General features: G+C 43.8%; 1 protein-coding gene across 1 annotated transcript in view; it reads left to right on the top strand.

The window, feature by feature from the left end:
- The first annotated feature begins 7541 nt into the window (after positions 1-7541).
- Positions 7542-20177, top strand: part of ZNF598 (zinc finger protein 598, E3 ubiquitin ligase) — a 22654-nt gene continuing 10018 nt past the window's right edge. Inside the window, exons 1-9 of the mRNA XM_060786510.2 lie at positions 7542-7859; positions 12961-13073; positions 13841-13970; positions 14095-14306; positions 15178-15395; positions 16198-16315; positions 16864-17042; positions 17140-17224; positions 19266-20008. Coding sequence (XP_060642493.2) covers positions 7644-7859; positions 12961-13073; positions 13841-13970; positions 14095-14306; positions 15178-15395; positions 16198-16315; positions 16864-17042; positions 17140-17224; positions 19266-20008 — 2014 coding nt within the window. The 5' untranslated portion in view covers positions 7542-7643. The remainder of the gene's footprint in view (positions 7860-12960; positions 13074-13840; positions 13971-14094; positions 14307-15177; positions 15396-16197; positions 16316-16863; positions 17043-17139; positions 17225-19265; positions 20009-20177) is intronic.

Here is a 20177-nt window from a genome sequence, read left to right as displayed (position 1 = left end):
GTTTCCCTGGAACTGGATGGTCACTGGATGACCCCTGGATGGTCGCTGGATGGACCCCGGATCACCTTTGGATGATCCCCGGATGGCTATTTCTATTTCCCCTGAAGGTTTTGAGGAATGAAGCCTTTCCTACGGGACTAGCTGATCTGCGTCCTATAGACTGGCTTCCTTGTGTGACTGACTGAAAAATGGCCCCTTACCTCCAAAAACTCAAAAAGGGGCGGGACCAGGGAACCTAACTATAATTGGCAGGTGGCTTACCCTATGATTGCAGCCTATAACAGGAAGCCACCCTGCTGCAAAATCTCAAGTCTGGGATTGCAAACAAACATTAACTGCAAAGCAAACAAAATAGGAGCTCCTGGTACAGCTGTACCAGCACAGGCATTCTCTCCTGACATTTCGCCTGCATCTATGGCAAGCATCCTCAGAGGTAGTGAGGTCTGTTGGAACTAGGAAAATGGGTTTATATTTCTGTGGAATGACCAGGGTGGGACAAAGGACTCTTCTCTGCTGGAGCTAGGTGTGAATGTTTCAATTGGCCACCTTGATTAGCATTTGATGGCCTGGCAGTGCCTGGGGCAATCTTTTGTTGAGAGGTATTTAGATGTCCCAGATTGTTTCCTCTCTGTTGTTTTGCTGTTGTAATTTTAGAGTTTTTTTAATACTGGTAGCCAGATTTTGTTCATTTTCATGGTTTCTTTCTTTCTGTTGAAATTGCCCACATGCTTGTGGATTTCAATGGCTTCTCTGTGTAGTCTGACATGGTGGTTGTTAGAGTGGTCCAGCATTTCTGTGTTCTCAAATAATATGCTGTGTCCAAGTTGGTTCATCAGGTGCTCTGCTACGGCTGACTTCTCTGGTTGAAGTATTCTGCAGTGCCTTTCATGTTCCTTGATTTGTGTTTGGGCCTTGCTGCATTTGGTAGTCCCTATGTAGACTTGTCCACAGCTGCATGGTATACGGTAGACTCTTGCAGAAGTGAGAGGATCCCTCTTGTCCTTTGCTGAATGTAGCATTTGTTGGATTTTCTTGGTGGGTCTGTAGATAGTTTGTATGTTGTTTCCTCATAAGTTTCCCTATGCGGTCAGTGGTTCCCTTGATATATGGCAAGAACACTTTTCCTCTGGGTGGATCTTTGTCTTGACTCTTGTGGCTTGTTCTCGGTCTTGCAGCTCTTCTGATGTCTGAGGTGGGGTATCCATTAGCCAAAGTCTCCTTTGTTTATGAGCTACACCTGGGGCTGATTCTCAGTATGGCATTATACCTGGGTGGTTTACCTCTTAACCTGAGGCCCCTACCACACTATGTTATATCCCAGGCTCTCATCCCAGATTATTTGCTTTAAACTGGATTAAATGAGTCCCCATTGCCAGATAACACAGAATAAACAGATAAGCTGGGACCAGATTCTGGGATATAGTCTGGGAAGGGACCAGAGTCAGGTAGAGGCAAATGTCTCTTGTAAAATGGAATATATTTAATAGATGTATAGGAAAAGAGTGGAATAAAATATAGTTTATGGTTAGATGGATAGAGGAGAGAAACAAGGGTCTAGAGGACGCCGCTTCATCTCTTTCTGTCTTGCTGCTCTTGGAAAACTATAAATTCCTAACTATACATCCCTTTTTATTAGTGGTGGAGGTAGCAGTGTTCGATAACAGAGAAGCCATGGTTGTGATCTGAGCAGAGTCTCAGAGTGCATCCACATTGCAGGATGAATGCAGTTTGTCACCACTTTGCATTGCAATACTGTTAAGTTGTAGTTTTACAAGTTTTTCAGCCTTCTCTGCCCAAGAGTGCCAAACTACAATCCCCATAGCATTTAGCGTAGTGGGTTTAAACGACATTCATTCCACAGTGTGGATGTGCCCTACAAATATTCCTAAGTCAAGAGGCAATGCAAAGGCAAACAAACACACAAACAAACAAACATGTACACAAGTGGGCGTCATCAACCTAGCCATCATTTCAACCCCAACACGGCTTAGTAAGAAATACAAACAGTTTATTTAGTTCTTGAATTAAACATGAAGTGAGTCAGCTGCCGAAAGATGACAGAAACCTCTTTGCTGTTTACTTTGTGAACAACTAACTCCAAGCCCAAACTGGGGATGATTCACATGATGAAACCATTGACCTAGAGAGAGGCAGACAACAGTCCCCATCATCCCCAACCAGCCAAGGCAATGAAACTAGAGTCAAACTGCATTCAACTGCAGTAGAGAAGCTTTTTGTTTCTTTCAATACGTCATTCCGCACTGAATGTATGCCATACCTTTGCTCTGTTGTGCTGCAATCTGTGCTCAGTTTGAATATTCCCTCACATTTTGGATTCCATTCTCAAATGCAGGCCACAGCATCCAAATATAGTCGGAAAGCATGTAAATATTGCAATATTAGCCAGAGTCACAACTGGACTAAGGTTCAAAGCTTGCCATCTAGCGGAAGGAACACAGTAAAGCAGTGGCTCTCAACCTGTGGGTCTCCAGATGTTTTGGCCTTCAACTCCCAGAAATCCTAACAGCCTGTAAACTGGCTGGGATTTCTGGGAGTTGTAGGCCAAAACACCTGGGGACGCACAGGTTGAGAACCACTGCAATAAAGTTTGCAGTGAAATATATATAAATGTACATACACGCATATATTATACACACACATACACAAATGAATAATTACAGTATAATAATATAATATATAATATGGATACATATATAATACATACAATATTATTATATTACATATTATATTATATATAATAATACAATATATAATCAAAATACAGGTTATATATATTATATTATACATATATTATATATACACATATATACATACACAATACTATCCATATGTACATATAATATATATAATAATACAATAAATAATATAAATACAATTATATATTACATATACACACATGCATATATACATACATTTGTAATATTTATAGGTATATATATATTACATATGTATATATATAGATACTTTAGAACAGCTGGTTAATCACTAGAAACTATAGATCTTTACCAACCAAAAGGTTGGGAGTTCAAGCCCTGGTCAGGTGAGCACCCCAACTTCTGCCCAGCTTACTGTCCATCTAAGCAGTTCAAAAACAGCTGTAGCTGTGAATAGAGAAATTAGCCACCGCTTAAGTGGGAAAGTATTTTATGATACCTTTAAAAAGCCTGCAAAGAACAGGAAGAAAGTCTATGATCAAAAAGGCTCGTTTTCATGGAGCAACAGCACCCCCCTGTGGCTGGAATCAAGAATAACTTCCAGGATGATAAAGCTGAAAATACTGGAAGGGTTTGGTGGGCAGTGTCCTTTGGTTTTGGAGTTGGAATTTTCAACACCAGAACTTTAGTTTTGTAAGTACATCAGAACCATTTAGAACAGTGTTTCTCAACATGGGGGTCGGGACCTCTGAGGAGGTCGTGAGGGGGTGTCAGGGGGGTCACCAAAGGCCATCGGAAAACACAGTATTTTCTGTATTGTCGAAGGCTTTCATGGCTGGGATCACTAGGTTCTTGTGGGTTTTTTCGGGCTATAGGGCCATGTTCTAGAGGCATTTCTCCTGACGTTTCGCCTGCATCTATGGCAAGCATCCTCAGAGGTAGTGAGGTCTGTTGGAACTGGGAAGGGGTTTATATATCTGTGGAATGGCTGGGGTGGGGCAAAGAGCTCTTCCCTGCTGGAGCTAGGTGTGAATGTTTCAACTGACCACCTTCATTAGCATTTGAAGGCCTGGCTGAGCCTGGGAAAATCCCCTGTTGAGAGGTGTTAAGCTGTGCCTGGTTGTTTCCTCTCTGCTGTCTTGCTGTTGTAATTTTAGAGTTTTTTAATACTGGTAGCCAGATTTTGTTCATTTTCATGGTCTCTTCCTTTCTGTTGAAATTGTTCACATGCTTGTGGATTTCAATGGCTTCTCTGTGTAGTCTGACATGGTGGTTGTTGGTGTGGTCCAGCATTTCTGTGTTCTCAAATAATATGCTGTGTCCAGGCTGGTTCATCGGGTGCTCTGCTATGGCTGACTTCTCTGGTTGAAGTAGTCTGCAGTGCCTTTCATGTTCCTTGATGCGTGTCTGGGCAAAGCTGCATTTGGTGGTCCCTATGTAGACTTGTCCACAGCTTCATGGTATACGGTAGACTCCTGCAGAGGTGAGAGGATCCCTCTTGTCCTTTGTTGAATGTAGCATTTGTTGGATTTTCTTGGTGGGTTTGTAGATTGTTTGTATGTTGTGTTTCCTCATCAGCTTCCCTATGCGGTCAGTGGTTCCCTTGATGTATGGCAGGAACACTTTTCCTCTGGGTGGATCTTCATCTTGACTCTCGTGGCTTGTTCTTGGTCTTGCCGCTCTCCTGATGTCTGAGGTGGAGTCTCCATTGGCCTGGAGAGCCCAGTTGAGGTGGTTCAGTTCATCTTGGAGGAGATGGGGTTCACAGATTGTTTTTGCATGGTCTGCAAAGGCAGGTATTTTCTGTTGGTCATGGGGGTTCTGTGTGGGAAGTTTGGCCCAATTCTATCATCACTGGAGTTCAGAATGCTCTTTGATTGTCGGTGAACTATAAATCCCAGGAATTACAACTCCCAAATGTCAAGGTCTATTTTCCCCAAACTCCACAAGTGTTCACATTTGGGCATATTGGGTATTAGTGCCAAATGTGGTCCAGTGAATGAAAATATATCCTGCTTATGAGATATTTACATTACAGTTCATGTTGTTGTTGTTCATTCGTTCAGTCGTCTCCGACTCTTCGTGACCTCGTGGACCAGCCCACGCCAGAGCTCCCTGTCGGCCGTCACCACCCCCAGCTCCTTCAAGGTCAGTCCAGTCACTTCAAGGATGCCATCCATCCATCTTGCCCTTGGTCGGCCCCTCTTCCTTTTGCCTTCCACTTTCCCCAGCATAATTGTCTTCTCTAGGCTTTGCTGTCTCCTCATGATGTGGCCAAAGTACTTCAACTTTGTCTCTAGTATCCTTCCTTCCAGTGAGCAGCCGGGCTTTATTTCCTGGAGGATGGACTGGTTGGATCTTCTCGCAGTCCAAGGCACTCTCAGCACTTTCCTCCAGCACCACAGCTCAAAAGCATTGATCTTCCTTCGCTCAGCCTTCCCTATGGTCCAGCTCTCACATCCGTAGGTTACTACAGGGAATACCATGGCTTGGACTAGGCGGATCTTTGTTGCCAGTCTGATGTCTCTACTCTTTACTATTTTATCGAGACTGGACATTGCTCTCCTCCCAAGAAGTAAGCGTCTTCTGATTTCCTGGCCACAGTCTGCATCTGCAGTAATCTTTGCGCCTAGAAATACAAAGTCTGTCACGGCCTCCACATTTTCTCCCTCTATTTTCCAGTTGTCAATCATTCTTGTTGCCATAATCTTGGTTTTTTTGACGTTCAGCTGCAACCCGGCTTTTGCGCTTTCTTCTTTCACCTTGATTAGAAGGCTCCTCAGCTCCTCCTCGCTTTCGGCCATCAGAGTGGTGTCATCTGCATATCTGAGGTTGTTAATGTTTCTTCCAGCAATTTTCACCCCAGCTTTGCATTCATCAAGCCCCGCACATCGCATGATGTGTTCTGCATACAAGTTAAAAAGGTTGGGTGAGAGGATGCAGCCTTGCCGTACGCCTTTCCCAATCTTGAACCAGTCTGTTGTTCCGTGGTCAGTCCTTACTGTTGCGACTTGGTCCTTGTACAGATTCCTCAGGAGAGAGACAAGGTGGCTTGGTATGCCCATCCCACCAAGAACTTGCCACAATTTATTATGATCCACACAGTCAAAGGCTTTAGAATAGTCAATGAAGCAGAAGTAGATGTTTTTCTGAAACTCCCTGCCTTTCTCCATTATCCAGCGGATATTGGCAATCTGGTCTCTCGTTCCTCTGCCTTTTCTAAACCCAGCTTGAACATCTGGCAACTCTCGCTCCATGTATTGCTGGAGTCTTCCTTGCAGGATCTTGAGCATTACCTTACTGGCATGAGAAATAAGGGCCACTGTACGGAAGTTGGAGCAGTCTTTCGCATTTCCCTTTTTTGGTACGGTGATGTAAGTTGATTTTTTCCAGTCTGATGGCCATTCTTGTGTTTTCCATATTTGCTGGCATATGGCATGCATCACCTTGACAGCATCATCTTTTAAGATTTTAAACAGTTCAGCTGGGATCCCGTCGTCTCCTGCTGCCTTGTTGTTAGCAATGCTTCTTAAGGCCCATTCAACCTCACTCCTCAGGATGTCTGGTTCTAATTCATTCTCCACACCGTCAAAGCTATCCTCGATATTGTTATCCTTCCTATACAGATCTTCTGTATAATCTCGCCACCTTCTCTTGATCTCTTCAGCTTCTGTTAGGTCCCTGCCATCTTTGTTTCTTATCATACCAATTTTTGCCTGAAATTTACCTCCAATGTTTCTAATTTTCTGGAAGAGGTCTCTTGTCCTTCCTATTCTGTTGTCTTCTTCCACTTCCATGCATTGCTTGTTTAAAAATAGTTCCTTGTCTCTTCTGGCTAACCTCTGGAATTGCGCATTTAACTGGGCATATCTCCCCTTATCCCTGTTTCCTTTTGCTTTCCTCCTTTCTTGGGCTACTTCCAGTGTCTCAGCAGACAACCATTTTGCCTTCTTGGTTTTCTTTTTCTTTGGGACATACTTTGTTGCCGCCTCCTGAACAATGTCGCGGACTTCTGTCCATAGTTCTTCTGGGACTCTGTTTACTAAATCTAGCCCTTCAAATCTGTTCTTCACTTCCACTGTATATTCGCTAGGAATGTTAGTGAGATCATATCTAACTGGTCTGTGTATTTTCCCTGATCTCTTTAGTTTTATTCTAAATTGAGCAATAAGAAGTTCGTGATCTGAGCTACAGTCAGCCCCAGGTCTTGTTTTCACCGACTGGATGGATGTCCGCCACCTTTGGCTGCAAAGGATGTAGTCAATCTGATTTCGGTGTTGACCGTCTGGCGAGGTCCATGTGTAAAGCCGTCTTTTAGGTTGTTGGAAGAGAGTGTTTGTTATACACAGCGAGTTTTCCTGGCAAAATTCTATCAGCCTGCGTCCCGCTTCATTTTGTTCTCCCAGAGTTATGAACTGTTCTCTTACAGTTCATAACTGGAGCAAAATGACAGTTCTGAAGTAGCAACAAAAATAATGTTATGGTTGGGGGTCACCATAACAGGAGGAACTGTATTAAGAAGTCACAGCATTACGAAGTTTGAGAAACACTGGTGTAGAACCATGCATTGAACAGGCCTACGTAATATACACACACACACACACACACATATCAAATGTAGAAGTACCTATATACCCTCCTACATAACAATGTATACATAATCAAGGCTTAGTTTCAAATATTGTTAGTGTTGTGAGCGATCACTGCCCCAAGAAGAAGAACAGCACTCTCTTGGGTCTTCAGAGGAGGAGGGGCAAGGTTGGGCCTGCCCTTCAGGCGTTTTGGACTTCAACTCCCAGCATTCCTAACAGCCCGCCGGAAGTGGTCATGGCGGAGGCGGGGCGACGAGCGGAAGTGCCGCTCTCTTTGTGCGGGCGAAGGCAGGAAGGAGGGAGGGAGGAAGGGGCGGTTGCTAGGCTGCGCGCGGGGCCGAGTGGGCCTGCCTCAGCCGGGGCGGCCTGCCCTGCCATGGCCTCCACGCCGCTCCCGCCAGCGGCTTCTCCTTCGGCCGCGAAGGCGCCTCCGTCCCCGGCTGCCGGGCCCTTGTGCGTGCTGTGCTGCGGGGAGCTGGAGGTGGTGGCGCTGGGCCGGTGCGAGCACCCCGTCTGCTTCCGCTGCTCCGTCCGGATGAGGGCCCTCTGCGGCGGGAGGTACTGCGCCGTCTGCCGCGAGGAGCTCGACCAGGTACTATTCCCCTGGGCCAGGGCCAACTTTGGCCCTCCCTCCCTCCCTCCCTACAGGTGTTTTGGACTTCCACTCCCACAATTCCTAACAGCCGGTAGGAGTCCGGCTGTTAGAAGTCCAAAACACCTGGAGGGAGGGAGGGAGGGCCGAAGTTGGCCCTGGCCTGTATTAGCCTTTGAGGTCGTTCAATAAGGGAAACACTGGGTTGATTATCTATTATTGTTACTATTATTATCTATTATTATTATTATCATCATTGGAGAGCCACGTTACTTCTGTATTTTTATACCTGCTGAATGAGTTATTTACGAGGCCGGATTGATAATACGTTTTAGCCCATGTTGTTTTATTCACATTCTATTTGTGTATTTTAAATCTGTCTATTTTAATTGGAGTGTTTTGTTTGTTTTATCTTCTTACTGCACTTGGCATTGAATGTTTGCCCATTTGTTTTGTTTTTTTGGAAGCTGCTCCATATGGAGAGAGAGGGTGGGTTAGAAATAAAGATCATTATTATTATTATCATAATTTAACTGTTTTAATTTGCCTTAGGTTTTGTATTGTTATATTGTGTGTTGTGGCCTTGGCCTTTGTAAGCCGCATCGAGTCCTTCGGGAGATGCTAGCGGGGTACAAATAAAGTTTAATAATAATAAAAATAATAATCATCATCATCGATGGTTACTCTATTATTATTATTATTATTATTATTATTATGATCATCATTATCACCATGGCAGAAAGGAGCCCTCGGTGGCGCAGTGGGTTAAACCCCTGTGCCGGCAGAACTGAAGACCGACAGGTCGCAGGTTTGAATCCGGGGAGAGGCGGATGAGCTCCCTCTATCAGCTCCAGCTCCTCATGCGGGGACATGAGAGAAGCCTCCCACAAGGACGATAAAAACATCAAATCATCCAGGCGTCCCCTGGGCAACATCCTTGCAGACGGCCAATTCTCTCACAACAGGAGCGACCCCTGACACGACAAAAAAAAAAAACCCATGGCAGAAGTGCCATTAGGGCACCCTAGGGGTGAGAAAAGCGGTATAGAAATACTGTAAATAAGTTAATAATAAATCAATTATTACTCTATTATTATAATTTTATTATTGTTATCATAATTATTACTCTTATCATCATTATCAATTACTCTATCATCGTTATAGTTTTATCATTGTTATTAATAAAATCGATGATGATTATTATTATAATCAATTATTACTCTATTGTTATCATTTGTTATTACTCCATTATCATTACCATCAGTTATTACTCCATTATTATGATCATCAGTTATTACTCTGTTATTATTGTTATAATTAATTAATACTCTATTAGTGTTTGATGGGGTTCCTTATTCAGCAGCTAATAGTGGAAGTGATCCTGGCCTGCTTACACTACCTTGTATTATTATTCTTACATTCAGTGATTAATAGTTGAAGCAGCCCTGGCCTGCTTCAACACTATTTATCTATTTGTCTATCTAAAAACACAGTATGTCACAGCAAACGAGATCTATATGCTGGAGTTTGTATCAAAAAATCACAAGTTGAACACTTCCCAAGCATCTAGGACTGTGTGATGTATTTTCGAATGATGCACGCAGATCCAAGTAAGGTGGCCTTTTGCAGTTGACAGATTGTGATTTTGTTGATGTTTGTTTCCAAATGCCAGCTGAGATCTTTTGGCATGGCACCCAGTGCACCATTATTATTATTATCTATTATTAATAGATCCCTCATCTATTATTAATGGTAGGAGTAGGCCTGACCCTAAGCCTTTCAGATAAGGGGTTCCTTCCAATATTACTACTGTTATTATAATTCATTTTTGGGGGCTGTTTCTCAATCGGTTGTCAGTGACCAAAGGGGTCCTGACCCCAAACATTTCAGAGAAAGTCTGCTTCCACTGTTAATAACTGAATGTAGACACCCCACCCCCCAGACAATGATCATGGGATTTCACATTTCCACCCAATTTTGTGTATGCTGTGAGGGTGGGAAAAAGGCAGGGATCTGCTGTTGTTATTGTTGTTGTTATTGTTATTATTATTATTATTATTACTTGAGGGGATTATTATTTAATTATTAGTGGTAGAAGCAGTCCAGGCCTCAAGCTTGAGATAAGGACTGCTTCCACTATTAATAACTGAATGGGGAAGCCACCCCAAACGACGACTATGCTGATGATGATAATGTTTTGGATATCTCATCCCCTCCCCTCACTTTGGAGCTACAGATCAAGCGCCTTATCTGGACTTCCAAACTATTCTAAAAATGACCTTATATTTTTGCTTTCCAATGGTTCAGTCTATGCAAACACAACATTATTGATAACAATGTGATAAAATCGTCTTCCAACAATGTGTCAGGTGTGGTTTCGACTTGGGTTGCTTCTCAAAGGTATCTCATATTGCACATTTCTTTAAATATTCAAAAATTCGAAAGAGGGAATGGTTCCGGTCCAAAGAGTTTCAGATACAGGGTGCTCAATCTGTATTTGTATTCCATCATGAGATACTTCGGAGAATCCAGGCATGAAATTCATTTATGTTTCATAGATCCCTGATACACACAGGCTAGAGGTCATTTTGTACAATATTTTAAAAATATTTTTGCACATGGAACAAAGTTTGTGTCCATAGAATCTTTAGAACCTCCATACCTGATTCGTCTTCAATGTATTCCAAAATTGACCTCATACTATTTAATTCATATATGATGCTATCTAATGTCCCATCAATTTTGATGTTTGTGCAACAGGTCTCTGATTTCATGTTGTTTCTAATGTGCTCTTTTTATTTTTGGAAGACCTGTTTCTTTTCCTTGAGGTCACATCTCCAAATGGTCTTGAATTGAAAGGCTCGTAAAGCCAGACAATTCAGATATTTCCTGTACAGAAAGGATGGAAATACAGGTTCACCCTGATGGATTATGCATTTACTTCCAACTCAGGCCAATTCTGTGTTTGCAAGTGAAGCCTGTTTTGTTTCTCATTCTTTGGAAAGTAATATCATCACCATTTAGGGAATTTACTCTGTCCAGGTCAGAACAGGCTCTGTCTTATGACTTTTATCAGCGATTAAAGTTTTCCAACTGGTATCATTCCACTGTGTGGATGGTCACTCTGACACCTCCTTTTGCAAGGAAGCCTTGTGAGCTTGCCCTTGTCAGGCCCTGGGCTGTTGCCTGCATTTTGTTTGCATTGTGCTCCAGCCAACGCCAAGTTCAAGAGTCAGGCACAGTGATTGTGTTATTTGATCATTTGGGTTATTTTTGGTGGAAGTCGTTCTTTAGAACCAGGAATAGAGGAAAGGCGTGAGGTGGCATTAGGGCTGTGTTCGGAGAGCCAATAAACATGCTCTCTGTTGGGTGTTTACCAACATTTTATAAAACTCTTGAGGATCCAGATATTGAAAGGATATCTCCTTCCAAGCCCCTGCCCTTAGTCCAGCTTCTCTGGGGAACGATCTTTGGGGATGATCTTTTAGAAACCAGCAGTCTCCTTTCCCTCCAGGATTATAAGTAGCTGTTCTGTATTTTCCTGTCGCAACTCATAACCATCAATTATAGACATGGTTTGATAGTTTTGGCAAGTGTAACGCTTGGCATCATGTTGTGCCATGGGGCTACCAGTTATGGCTTTGCAAGTTGAATTGGAAATTCTAGGTCTTGAGGCATAACCCAGCAAGGTTCCTTTTTAAGACATGCAGCCTGTCCTTGTGTATCTCACCCATTATTGTGAATTTTGACAGACCATGCTTCTCATTGGGGCTCGTTGTTTCTTATGTCATTGCTTCGTTGTTCTTCCAGTGTGTTCTCAAATCTATGGCAAACCTTTCACAGGGTTTTATTGGCCAGATTTGTTCAGAAAGTGGTTGCCTTAGCCTTCCTCTGAAGCTAAGAGAGTGATTTTCAGAGTCTGTCACCTGCTTCTTTAAACTGGATATGTCAAGCAGAAAGCTTTGAAATTCGCTTCCTGTCCATCCGGCTCACCTCGAGGCTGCTCTTCCCCTGTTTTGCCCTGGAGAGCTCCCCAAACCCACATTCTTCTAGTATGACTCCCTCCCTTGCCTTTCCTTCCAGTCCGATTAGATGACGCCTCCCATTTATTCTTGGCACAATGTGTCACTAGCCAGAGGCATTTCCTTTTTCATAACTCTCAAATTGTAGGGAAAGAGAGAAGGCCATTAGGGCATCAGCAGGGAGGATGCAACTCAGAGATCTCTGGGAAACCTCCTTTCCAACTCAGCTGGAAATGCTAGATTATTGTAACCTCTGTTCCTTCTACATGAGCTCACCCTGACTTCAAAACAATGGAAACCATCTGTTCCTCCAATCCGGGGGTGTTTTTAGAAGGCAGAATGAGTCAGGTCATGCTGGTGACTTGAGAAAACTGAAACTTTAAGTAGACCATGTGGTTTTTAGAAATGACACCTTTTGTGTCCTGCATTGAGTCTTTTCTGTATCTGTTCGGACATTTTGATCCAGCAGTGATTATTCAGTTTGAACACAAAGCCTAGTGTCTCAAACGTTAGGTTGCTTAAATAGCTCACCTGGGTAGAACTAGTAGATTCAGTTGTCTTTCCACATTTGGAAGTAAAGCATTCATAGATTTGATAATTTGCAGATGACTATGCTTGCCGCGACCCTGTATGTGACCAAAAAAGTATATTCTCCCTTGGTATTTCAAGGTCTCCAGTGTGATTCTGCAGTCAATGTTTTCCGGAAGTTGGCCATAGAACTGCACTGGAGGACTTAGAAATATTGAGAGAGAGAAATATAGCAGATTTATATTTGTGGTTTTTCCACTTTCTCACAGGGATCCTGTGTTCTCTGACTCCAGCAAAAATTGAGATTTCTTTTCCTCAATTTTTTCCCCACCGTGGGCAGCAGTGACATATCCCACTTTTCTTTCCTCTCTGGAAATCATATGGCAAAAATGAAGCTGAGAAAGTCTCTGTTTATCTGGGATCTGAATCTGACCTTCCTGCAGCTACCATCAGCACTCCCTTAGTCTGTGTTCTTTCCTTGATGATTTCCATTGGACCCATGCTGATCCATTTGTATCATGCTCTAACTCTCCTCCCCCTGTCCTGTTTAGGTGGTCTTTGGGAGGAAGCTGACATCATTCTCCACAATCAACCTCAGCCAGTTGCAGCACGACAAGAAATATGACATCTATTTTACTGATGGAAAAGTTTATGCTCTCTATAGGTAACTGCTCTTTATCATGCTTCCTTAGTGAATGAATGAATTGTTTATTGTGCCAACCATAGGCCATGACATCAAATAATGTAGAACTTTTAAAAGTACAGTATACAATTTCCAATAGAAACATTAAAACTTATTCTATAAACTAGCTCTTTAAAATTACAATAGCAGTGAAATCCCCATAGGCATGATAACAATAACTATATCTGATTTGTATTATCCCAAACTGTTTCCACAGCGGAGGCTAGAAATGAAAACGGAAACAGCTTCCTTTAGTGAGAATAGGAATGCCAAATAAGCAGCTGCGTAAATGCTTTTGCTTTCTCAGTACCAGGAAGTTAAGGATGAAATATGTCCCTATGGGAAAATATGTGCCTGATGAAAGGAAAAGAACTAAGCAAGACTTCCATGTTCAAGAGAAAAGTGTTCAGTGTCCATCTAGCAAACAGGCAGAAGCAGAATAAATATTGCAAAATGAGCAGCATTTATGTTCAAGCATGTGTTCATGAGATGTAGTTATATGCAATGCATGTTGGCTTAATAAATAAACTTGCATCATGTTATTCTAAGCCTATCCTCCATTAATTAGCATGCATTTGCAAATCAAAATAAAATCTGGCCCACACTTGAGGCACTTAGGAAAAAGTGGCATTCATTTTTTAAATGACTGTGAGAGATATTTGCACTTCTCGTGAGAAGCAAAGGGGGTTGTATTGGGGAAAAGCTCTCTGTGGCTTGTAACTGCTTTTCTGGGGGCTCTTTTTCCCCAGGAAGCTTTTGCAGCACGAATGCCCAATCTGCCCGGAAGCCAGACCTTTTGCCACTGTTGGGGACTTGGAGCAACATATGAGGAAGCAGCACGAACTCTTCTGCTGCAAACTCTGCGTGAAGCACTTGAAGGTAAGTGGCCACGAGGCCTCAGGAGCAATTGGAGTCAAGGGGAACCTCTTGCTGCCTGCCACAGCACGAAAGGCTCTGCTCTCTCTCTCTCTCTCTCTCTCTCTCTCTCTCACTTGCATTCTAGATCTTTACCTATGAGCGCAAGTGGTACTCACGTAAGGACCTGGCTCGGCACAGGATCCATGGGGACCCCGACGACACATCTCACCGTGGCCACCCCTTGTGTAAATTTTGTGACGAGCGCTATTTGGACAACGACGAGTTACTGAAACACCTGAGAAGAGACCACTTTTTCTGCCACTTCTGTGATTCTGACGGCGCACAGGAATATTACAGGTTTGTGCACAGCAACAGCCTGGGGCTACTATGGCCTCTTAGAAACGAGCCACTGGTTCTCCCCAGGCCCAGCTCTGTGTTGGTTTGTCTCCATTTCTATCTATCTATCTATCTACCATTTTTATTGGATTGTATAGGTACAGTATAACTGTCATAATTATATTACAGAAGTATTAAACAGAATCAATTAATACAAGTAAAAGGGATTGCATAGTGTTCTGGTATAGCTCAAATTCTACTTTCTAATTCCATCTTAGTATCCTACTTATACCTTTCTCCTTATTCCTCCTCCCTCCAGAAACAGTTGTGATTCAATTTTGGCTTTTATTCTATTTGTTGGATCATGGAGATGGTCTGATTTAGTTCCTTGTATTTTCCTTTCCCCTTCACTTTGGCTATCAGTTCTTTTGAGTTTTTTTGAGACCTAATTGTTCATAGGATATCTATTTATTCAATAATATAATCCTGAAGCATAGTCTGCTAAATAGTCATGCCACTTTTAATTTCCCATTTTTTGTGCTCTTTCCATCCCAGCACAAACGTTGCTTGTTCCGCTCCTATAATATATTGTATAATATCTACCCAATCTTTATTACAATCTTTTCCTTCCATTTTCATGGCAAAAATAGTTTTTATTCAGCTCTGTTTGTAGCCCATATATTTCTTCCATTTCACCCTTTGTTGTATCTTGTCACCAGATATGTATAAAGGTTCCTATTTCGGCACATTTATACCAAGAAACTTTGTTGTGCTTTTGATCATATAAGCTAATTGGTATGGGTTCCATTTCTGTTTTTGCTGCTGCAAATGCATCTATGTTTTTGAGTTCGCCGATCAGTTAACAGGCACTGCCTCTATTTCTCCACTGTAGCGATTACGAATACCTCCGGGAACACTTCCGCGAGAAGCATTTCCTCTGTGAAGAAGGCCAGTGCAGCACTGAGCAGTTCACCCATGCCTTCCGGACTGAGATAGACTACAAGGCCCACAAGACGGCCTGCCACAGCAAGAACCGGGCAGAGGCCCGGCAGAACCGGCAGATTGACCTACAGTTCAACTATGCACCAAGGCATCAGCGGAGGAACGAGGGTACGCTAGACTGGCTGGTTTTTTCATTTTTCAATAATTTTTAGAGGACAAGGGTTAACTTTCAAATTCTACAGCTATAGGGTGCTTGTAATGTTTGCTTTGTGCATGTTTACCTGGCAGAGGAAAAATACTGAATACAGATGTAGATGTAGGACGCAGTGTGTTTCAGAGTCTTGGCTTTCTTAATGGGCAAGGATTTGCTTGGTTAAACCATTGAAAGCATGATTGAATAATGTCTGGCATGTACTTTCACTACTGTGGAAAGTCTTCTGGCTTTTTTTCATATCCAGGAAGACTTACCTAGCAGGCCATTGTTGTTATTATTTTACTACTAGTAATAATAATAGTAATTTTTTTCTCATGTCCAGGGAAACTTGAGAAACTACAAGTTGCTTCTGGTGTGAGAGAATTGGCTGTCTGCAAGGATGTTGCCTAGGGGATGCCTGGATGTTTTATCATTCTGTGGGAGGCTTCTCTCATGTCCCTGTATGAGAAGCTGGAGCTGACACACGGGAGCTCACCCTGCTCCCCATATTCGAACCATCAACCTTTCTGTCAGCAGCCAGCACAAGGGTTTAACCTATTGCGCCACCAAGGGCTCCTAATAATAATAATAATAATAATAATAATTTTTATTTCTTACCCACCTCTCCTTATGGCTTGAGGGAAACAAGTTAGGTCTTGGAGAGCATGCAGTTCACCTCTGTTGTAGCATGATCTAATCCTCTGTGGTGTGGAATATTAAACCTTTGGGGAAAATGGGCATTTTGAGGCTGATGCGCCCTGTATCTTCTAATTCCAGGTGTCGTGAGCGGGGAAGACTACGAAGAGGTTGATCGATATAGCCGCCAAATGAGAGGAGCTAGGACAGGCCTGCGAGGTGGGCAACAAAACAGGAGGGGCAGCTGGCGATACAAAAGGTAATGTTGCCTTTGCGGGGGGGGGGGGGGGCGCTTGCAAGTTGGAAAACAGTTTGTGAGAAGGAATGTAAACTGGGAAACAGGAGTGTAACCTCTGCATCGTTTCAGGATGCTCCTGGAACTTGCTGACAGAACTAGACTACTCTCACATGTGGCAAAAGCTTTCAGCACCTTTTCCAGATTGTTTCCATTTATACAATACGTGGTGTAATTTTCATTTTGTGAAATACTTCCCAACCGTTCTTTTAAAAATAAACCAACCACCTGGAAAGTACAGAATAAGTTGTTACATAATAAATTCCTCCTCTAATTGCAGCTTGTGTGCTCTGCCTTTGATCAGCAAGTGTTCTCTGTGATAATAGAAATTTCCATCTTGTTAGTGGTCTCTTCCTGGATAATTCGTTACTACCAGCCCTTGGTGTGTCCTGCCAAGCTGCCCCCAATTTGTTCTCTAGTGAAGATGGACTGCCTTCCTGTGCTTTCAGATGAGGGGAGAACATTTTGCCTTTCCTGGCTCACTTTATTCCTATTGCTTTTAAAAAAACCAGGGAAGAAGAAGACCGGGACATTGCTGCAGCGGTCAGGGCCTCAGTCGCTGCCAAAAGGCAAGAGGAGAAAAAGCGCGGGGAAGAAAAAGAGGAGAGTGTCCGTGGGAAGAAGGAGGATGCAAAGGACCCAGACTTGAACGCCTTAAAGCGAGGACCAAAGCCTCAGGCTGAAGCACCAGGTGAGCCACCCATGGGATCAGAAGGTAGCCTACCTGGAAGAAAAGACCCTTCAGAGGCCTTCTTAGTTCAACCTGCCTTTCTCTTCTTCCCCCCAAGCTCCCAAGGAAGCCCTTCCGAATGCCATTCTGAACCAGGAAGACTTCCCTGCCATTGGCACGCCAGTTGTGGGCTGTCTGCAGAGGTGAGGTCTTGATTTGGCGGGACCAGGCTCAAGCCAGATTTATGTAGGTTAATGTAAAATAATTTATGCAAATAAGACCAAAGAAGTGGCTTGGGGACAGTTGCAAGTTGGGCTCTCTTTGGTAGTTATGGCCATTGTCCTCCTCCGTATCAAACATCCTGTGACACGCCAGGCTTCTCCTTGCTGATGGAAAGTGGGGAGAGTGCAGCAAAGTGCCTGGTTACTTTCCTATAGCCAGAGGCAAAATGATAATACCTGCTAAGTGGTCCTAGTGGATGTAATTGTTTGTGTTTGGCTCTGTAGCCTTCTTTATTTGCTCTCTTCCTCTTCACAGAACATGGAGGAGCATTGGGAGGTAGCTTTGGTTGTGACCGGGGTTGGGGGAGAAACCAACCTTTGCATCCACCAAAAAAGGATATAGGCAGACATAGAGTGTAATTAGATCTGGATAGGGCACTGACAAGATATAGGAATGTCCTTGTTCTGCTGTCTAAGGCCAAAATTCCATTTCTCAAGCTGCCTTCCCTATAAAGCATAAGGGGTAATTGTCACAGAGCTGTTTGTGGAGTTATCACTTAGGCTCACTTCACAATGTGTTATTCTGGTCATGGAGCCAGCAGACGGCCAGAGTGAAGGTGGGCAAGGGATGAGAATTTTATCTGCTTCCAAGAAGAAAGAGCTTGTTCCCTCAGAAACCAAAATTGTTTCCCCTCCGTGTCCCTTTCTTCATCAAGAGGTCTCCCAAGCCTCTCTTCCCCTTGTATTCTGAGCCACACTTTGCACATGCCCTAGAATCCCCAGCACTCGGGTTTTGAGCCATTCTCGGAGCAGTGGGTTCAAAGGGCAAGAAAGGAAATTCCACCTGAATATCAGGAAGAATTTCATAAGAACCGTTCAAGGGTGGAAGTCTCTGCCTTGGAGTGCAGTGGAGGCTTCTTTTGGGTTTTTTTAACAGAATCTGGATGGCCATCTGTGGAGGGTGCTTTAATTGTGTTTTTCCTGCATGGCAGAATGGGTTTGGACTGAGTGGCCTTTAAAGATCCCTTTGAACCTCTAGGATTCAGAGGCTGGCTGGCCATCTGCCACCGGGGATTTAATTGTGGTTTTCCTGCACGGCAGAATGGAGTTGGACTGGGTGGTTTTAGAGATCCCTTCGACTCTAGGATTCTGTTTAGAAAGAAGTCCAAATCCTCTGCCTCTTGGGAAGGTGGATTTGAACTTGACTGCCACCATACGACCCAGTAGCAACCCAGAATCCTAAGGAAGTTCCTGGCCTCAGGGCTCCCTGCATTTATGCAAAATGTTTGTTTTGGGAAATGGCATTCATAACCTTTTGGAAAAAAACCTTTTGGAGTTCATAACTTTAGAAAAGCATGTCCTTTCAAAGAAGAGCCAAAGACCCTTTAGAATAGAATCTTCTCTTGTGGTATACAACCAGATATAATTACGCAAGGCAATGGTTTCAGTTGTTAGATGGAATAACCTGTTATCTCTGATCTGTTAGGAAAACAGAGATTTGCCAGTGCATACAAATAGCAGTGCTTCAGAAGTGTTTTTCAGTGGCCAAAAACATATCTACTCTCCCCATAAAAACGACTTTATGTTATGCACTCAAGAGACTAAATAAAGTAGACTTTGTATAATAATATATTTGGTTTACTCACAACTTTCATGTGTTCAGCATACACAGATGTAAAACCTATCCAGTTTCAGATAGGTTTGAGATAAATCTCTGCTATCTGGCCAGGGCTCCTCTTACAGCAAAAACAGCAAACAAGTGTGTGATCTGAGGTCTGAAGTAGTCTGTAGTCTGTCTGTAAAAGTCTGAAGTGATCATGTGGTCTGCAGCTCTTTTTATAACTTCTCAGGAACCATAGAATGAAGGAAGCTGCATACTAGAACATATATACAAAGAATAAGCAACAGGATAATAGATAAGCATATCACTAGTGAAGGCTTGAAGAAGGTTGTCATTTCCAATAGTTTGGGGTTGCATGATATTGTACGGGGTGAGTCCTCACGTGCGATATTCCCCTTGCAGCTCCTCCCAGCCAGCCCCGGTCAAGCTGGATGAAGAAGACTTCCCCAGCCTCTCTTCCTCTTCCACTCCCGCCACTTCCTCGGCCCTCTCCTTGAGCTACACAGCCACTGCCAAGAGGTCTGCCTTCCAGGAGGAGGACTTCCCAGCCTTGGTGTCACGCGTCCAGCCGAACCCGGTCTCGGCCCTCACATCCGCCTGGAGCTGCAGCTCTGGCAAAAACGTGGCCCGGGCCGTAGCCACCGTTAACTCCAGCCAACCACCTCGGAAAGCAGCCCCAAGTGGTGGCACAAAGGGGATCAAAAAGACCAAGGCGGCGTTTTTTTCCGGAGATGAGGAGGATCGAAGTGGCGGTGGCCTCACCACCCAGGAGATCCGCACGGCCCCAACCATGGTGGACGTTTCCTCCTTGCTGGCCACCTCCAGTTCCCAAGGGTTCATTAGAGTGGGCCGGAAGAAGAAGGTTGGGGCAGAGAAGTCAAAGGCGGCCTCGCCCCCCACGTTACAGGAAGCCGCGCCCGACCTGGCTTCGGGAGAGAAGGGGCCGGATGTTAAGCCCTCCCCTGACCTCCCTCCAGCAGCAGCTGTTGTGAACGGCCACTCTGAGAAGGCCTTCCTCCCTAGTCAGGCTTCCAAAGAGCCCCCTGGCCTCAAGAAGCCCCCTGCTGCGAACCAGGCCCCGTTGCCTCAAGAAGATTTCCCTGCCCTTGGAAATGCAGGACCGCCCCGAATGCCTCCCCCTCCAGGTAAGGGCTGCAGGTGGGAATTCATAATGCACCATAAGGTTAGGAGTTCTGTTTCATTAATCCCAAAAATGTTTAAAAATGCCAGGTGGCTACAAAAATGGATTCCGTATGTGCTTGAATGAGATTCGGGGCAGAGCCTGAGCTCTTCCTTTGATATGGACTGGGTTAT

The sequence above is a fragment of the Anolis sagrei genome, chromosome X (assembly GCF_037176765.1).
Source record: "Anolis sagrei isolate rAnoSag1 chromosome X, rAnoSag1.mat, whole genome shotgun sequence".
Classification (NCBI taxonomy): Eukaryota; Metazoa; Chordata; class Lepidosauria; order Squamata; family Dactyloidae; genus Anolis; species Anolis sagrei.
Note: the sequence above shows the minus strand (reverse complement) of the source record. Positions and strands in the feature narration are given on the sequence as shown.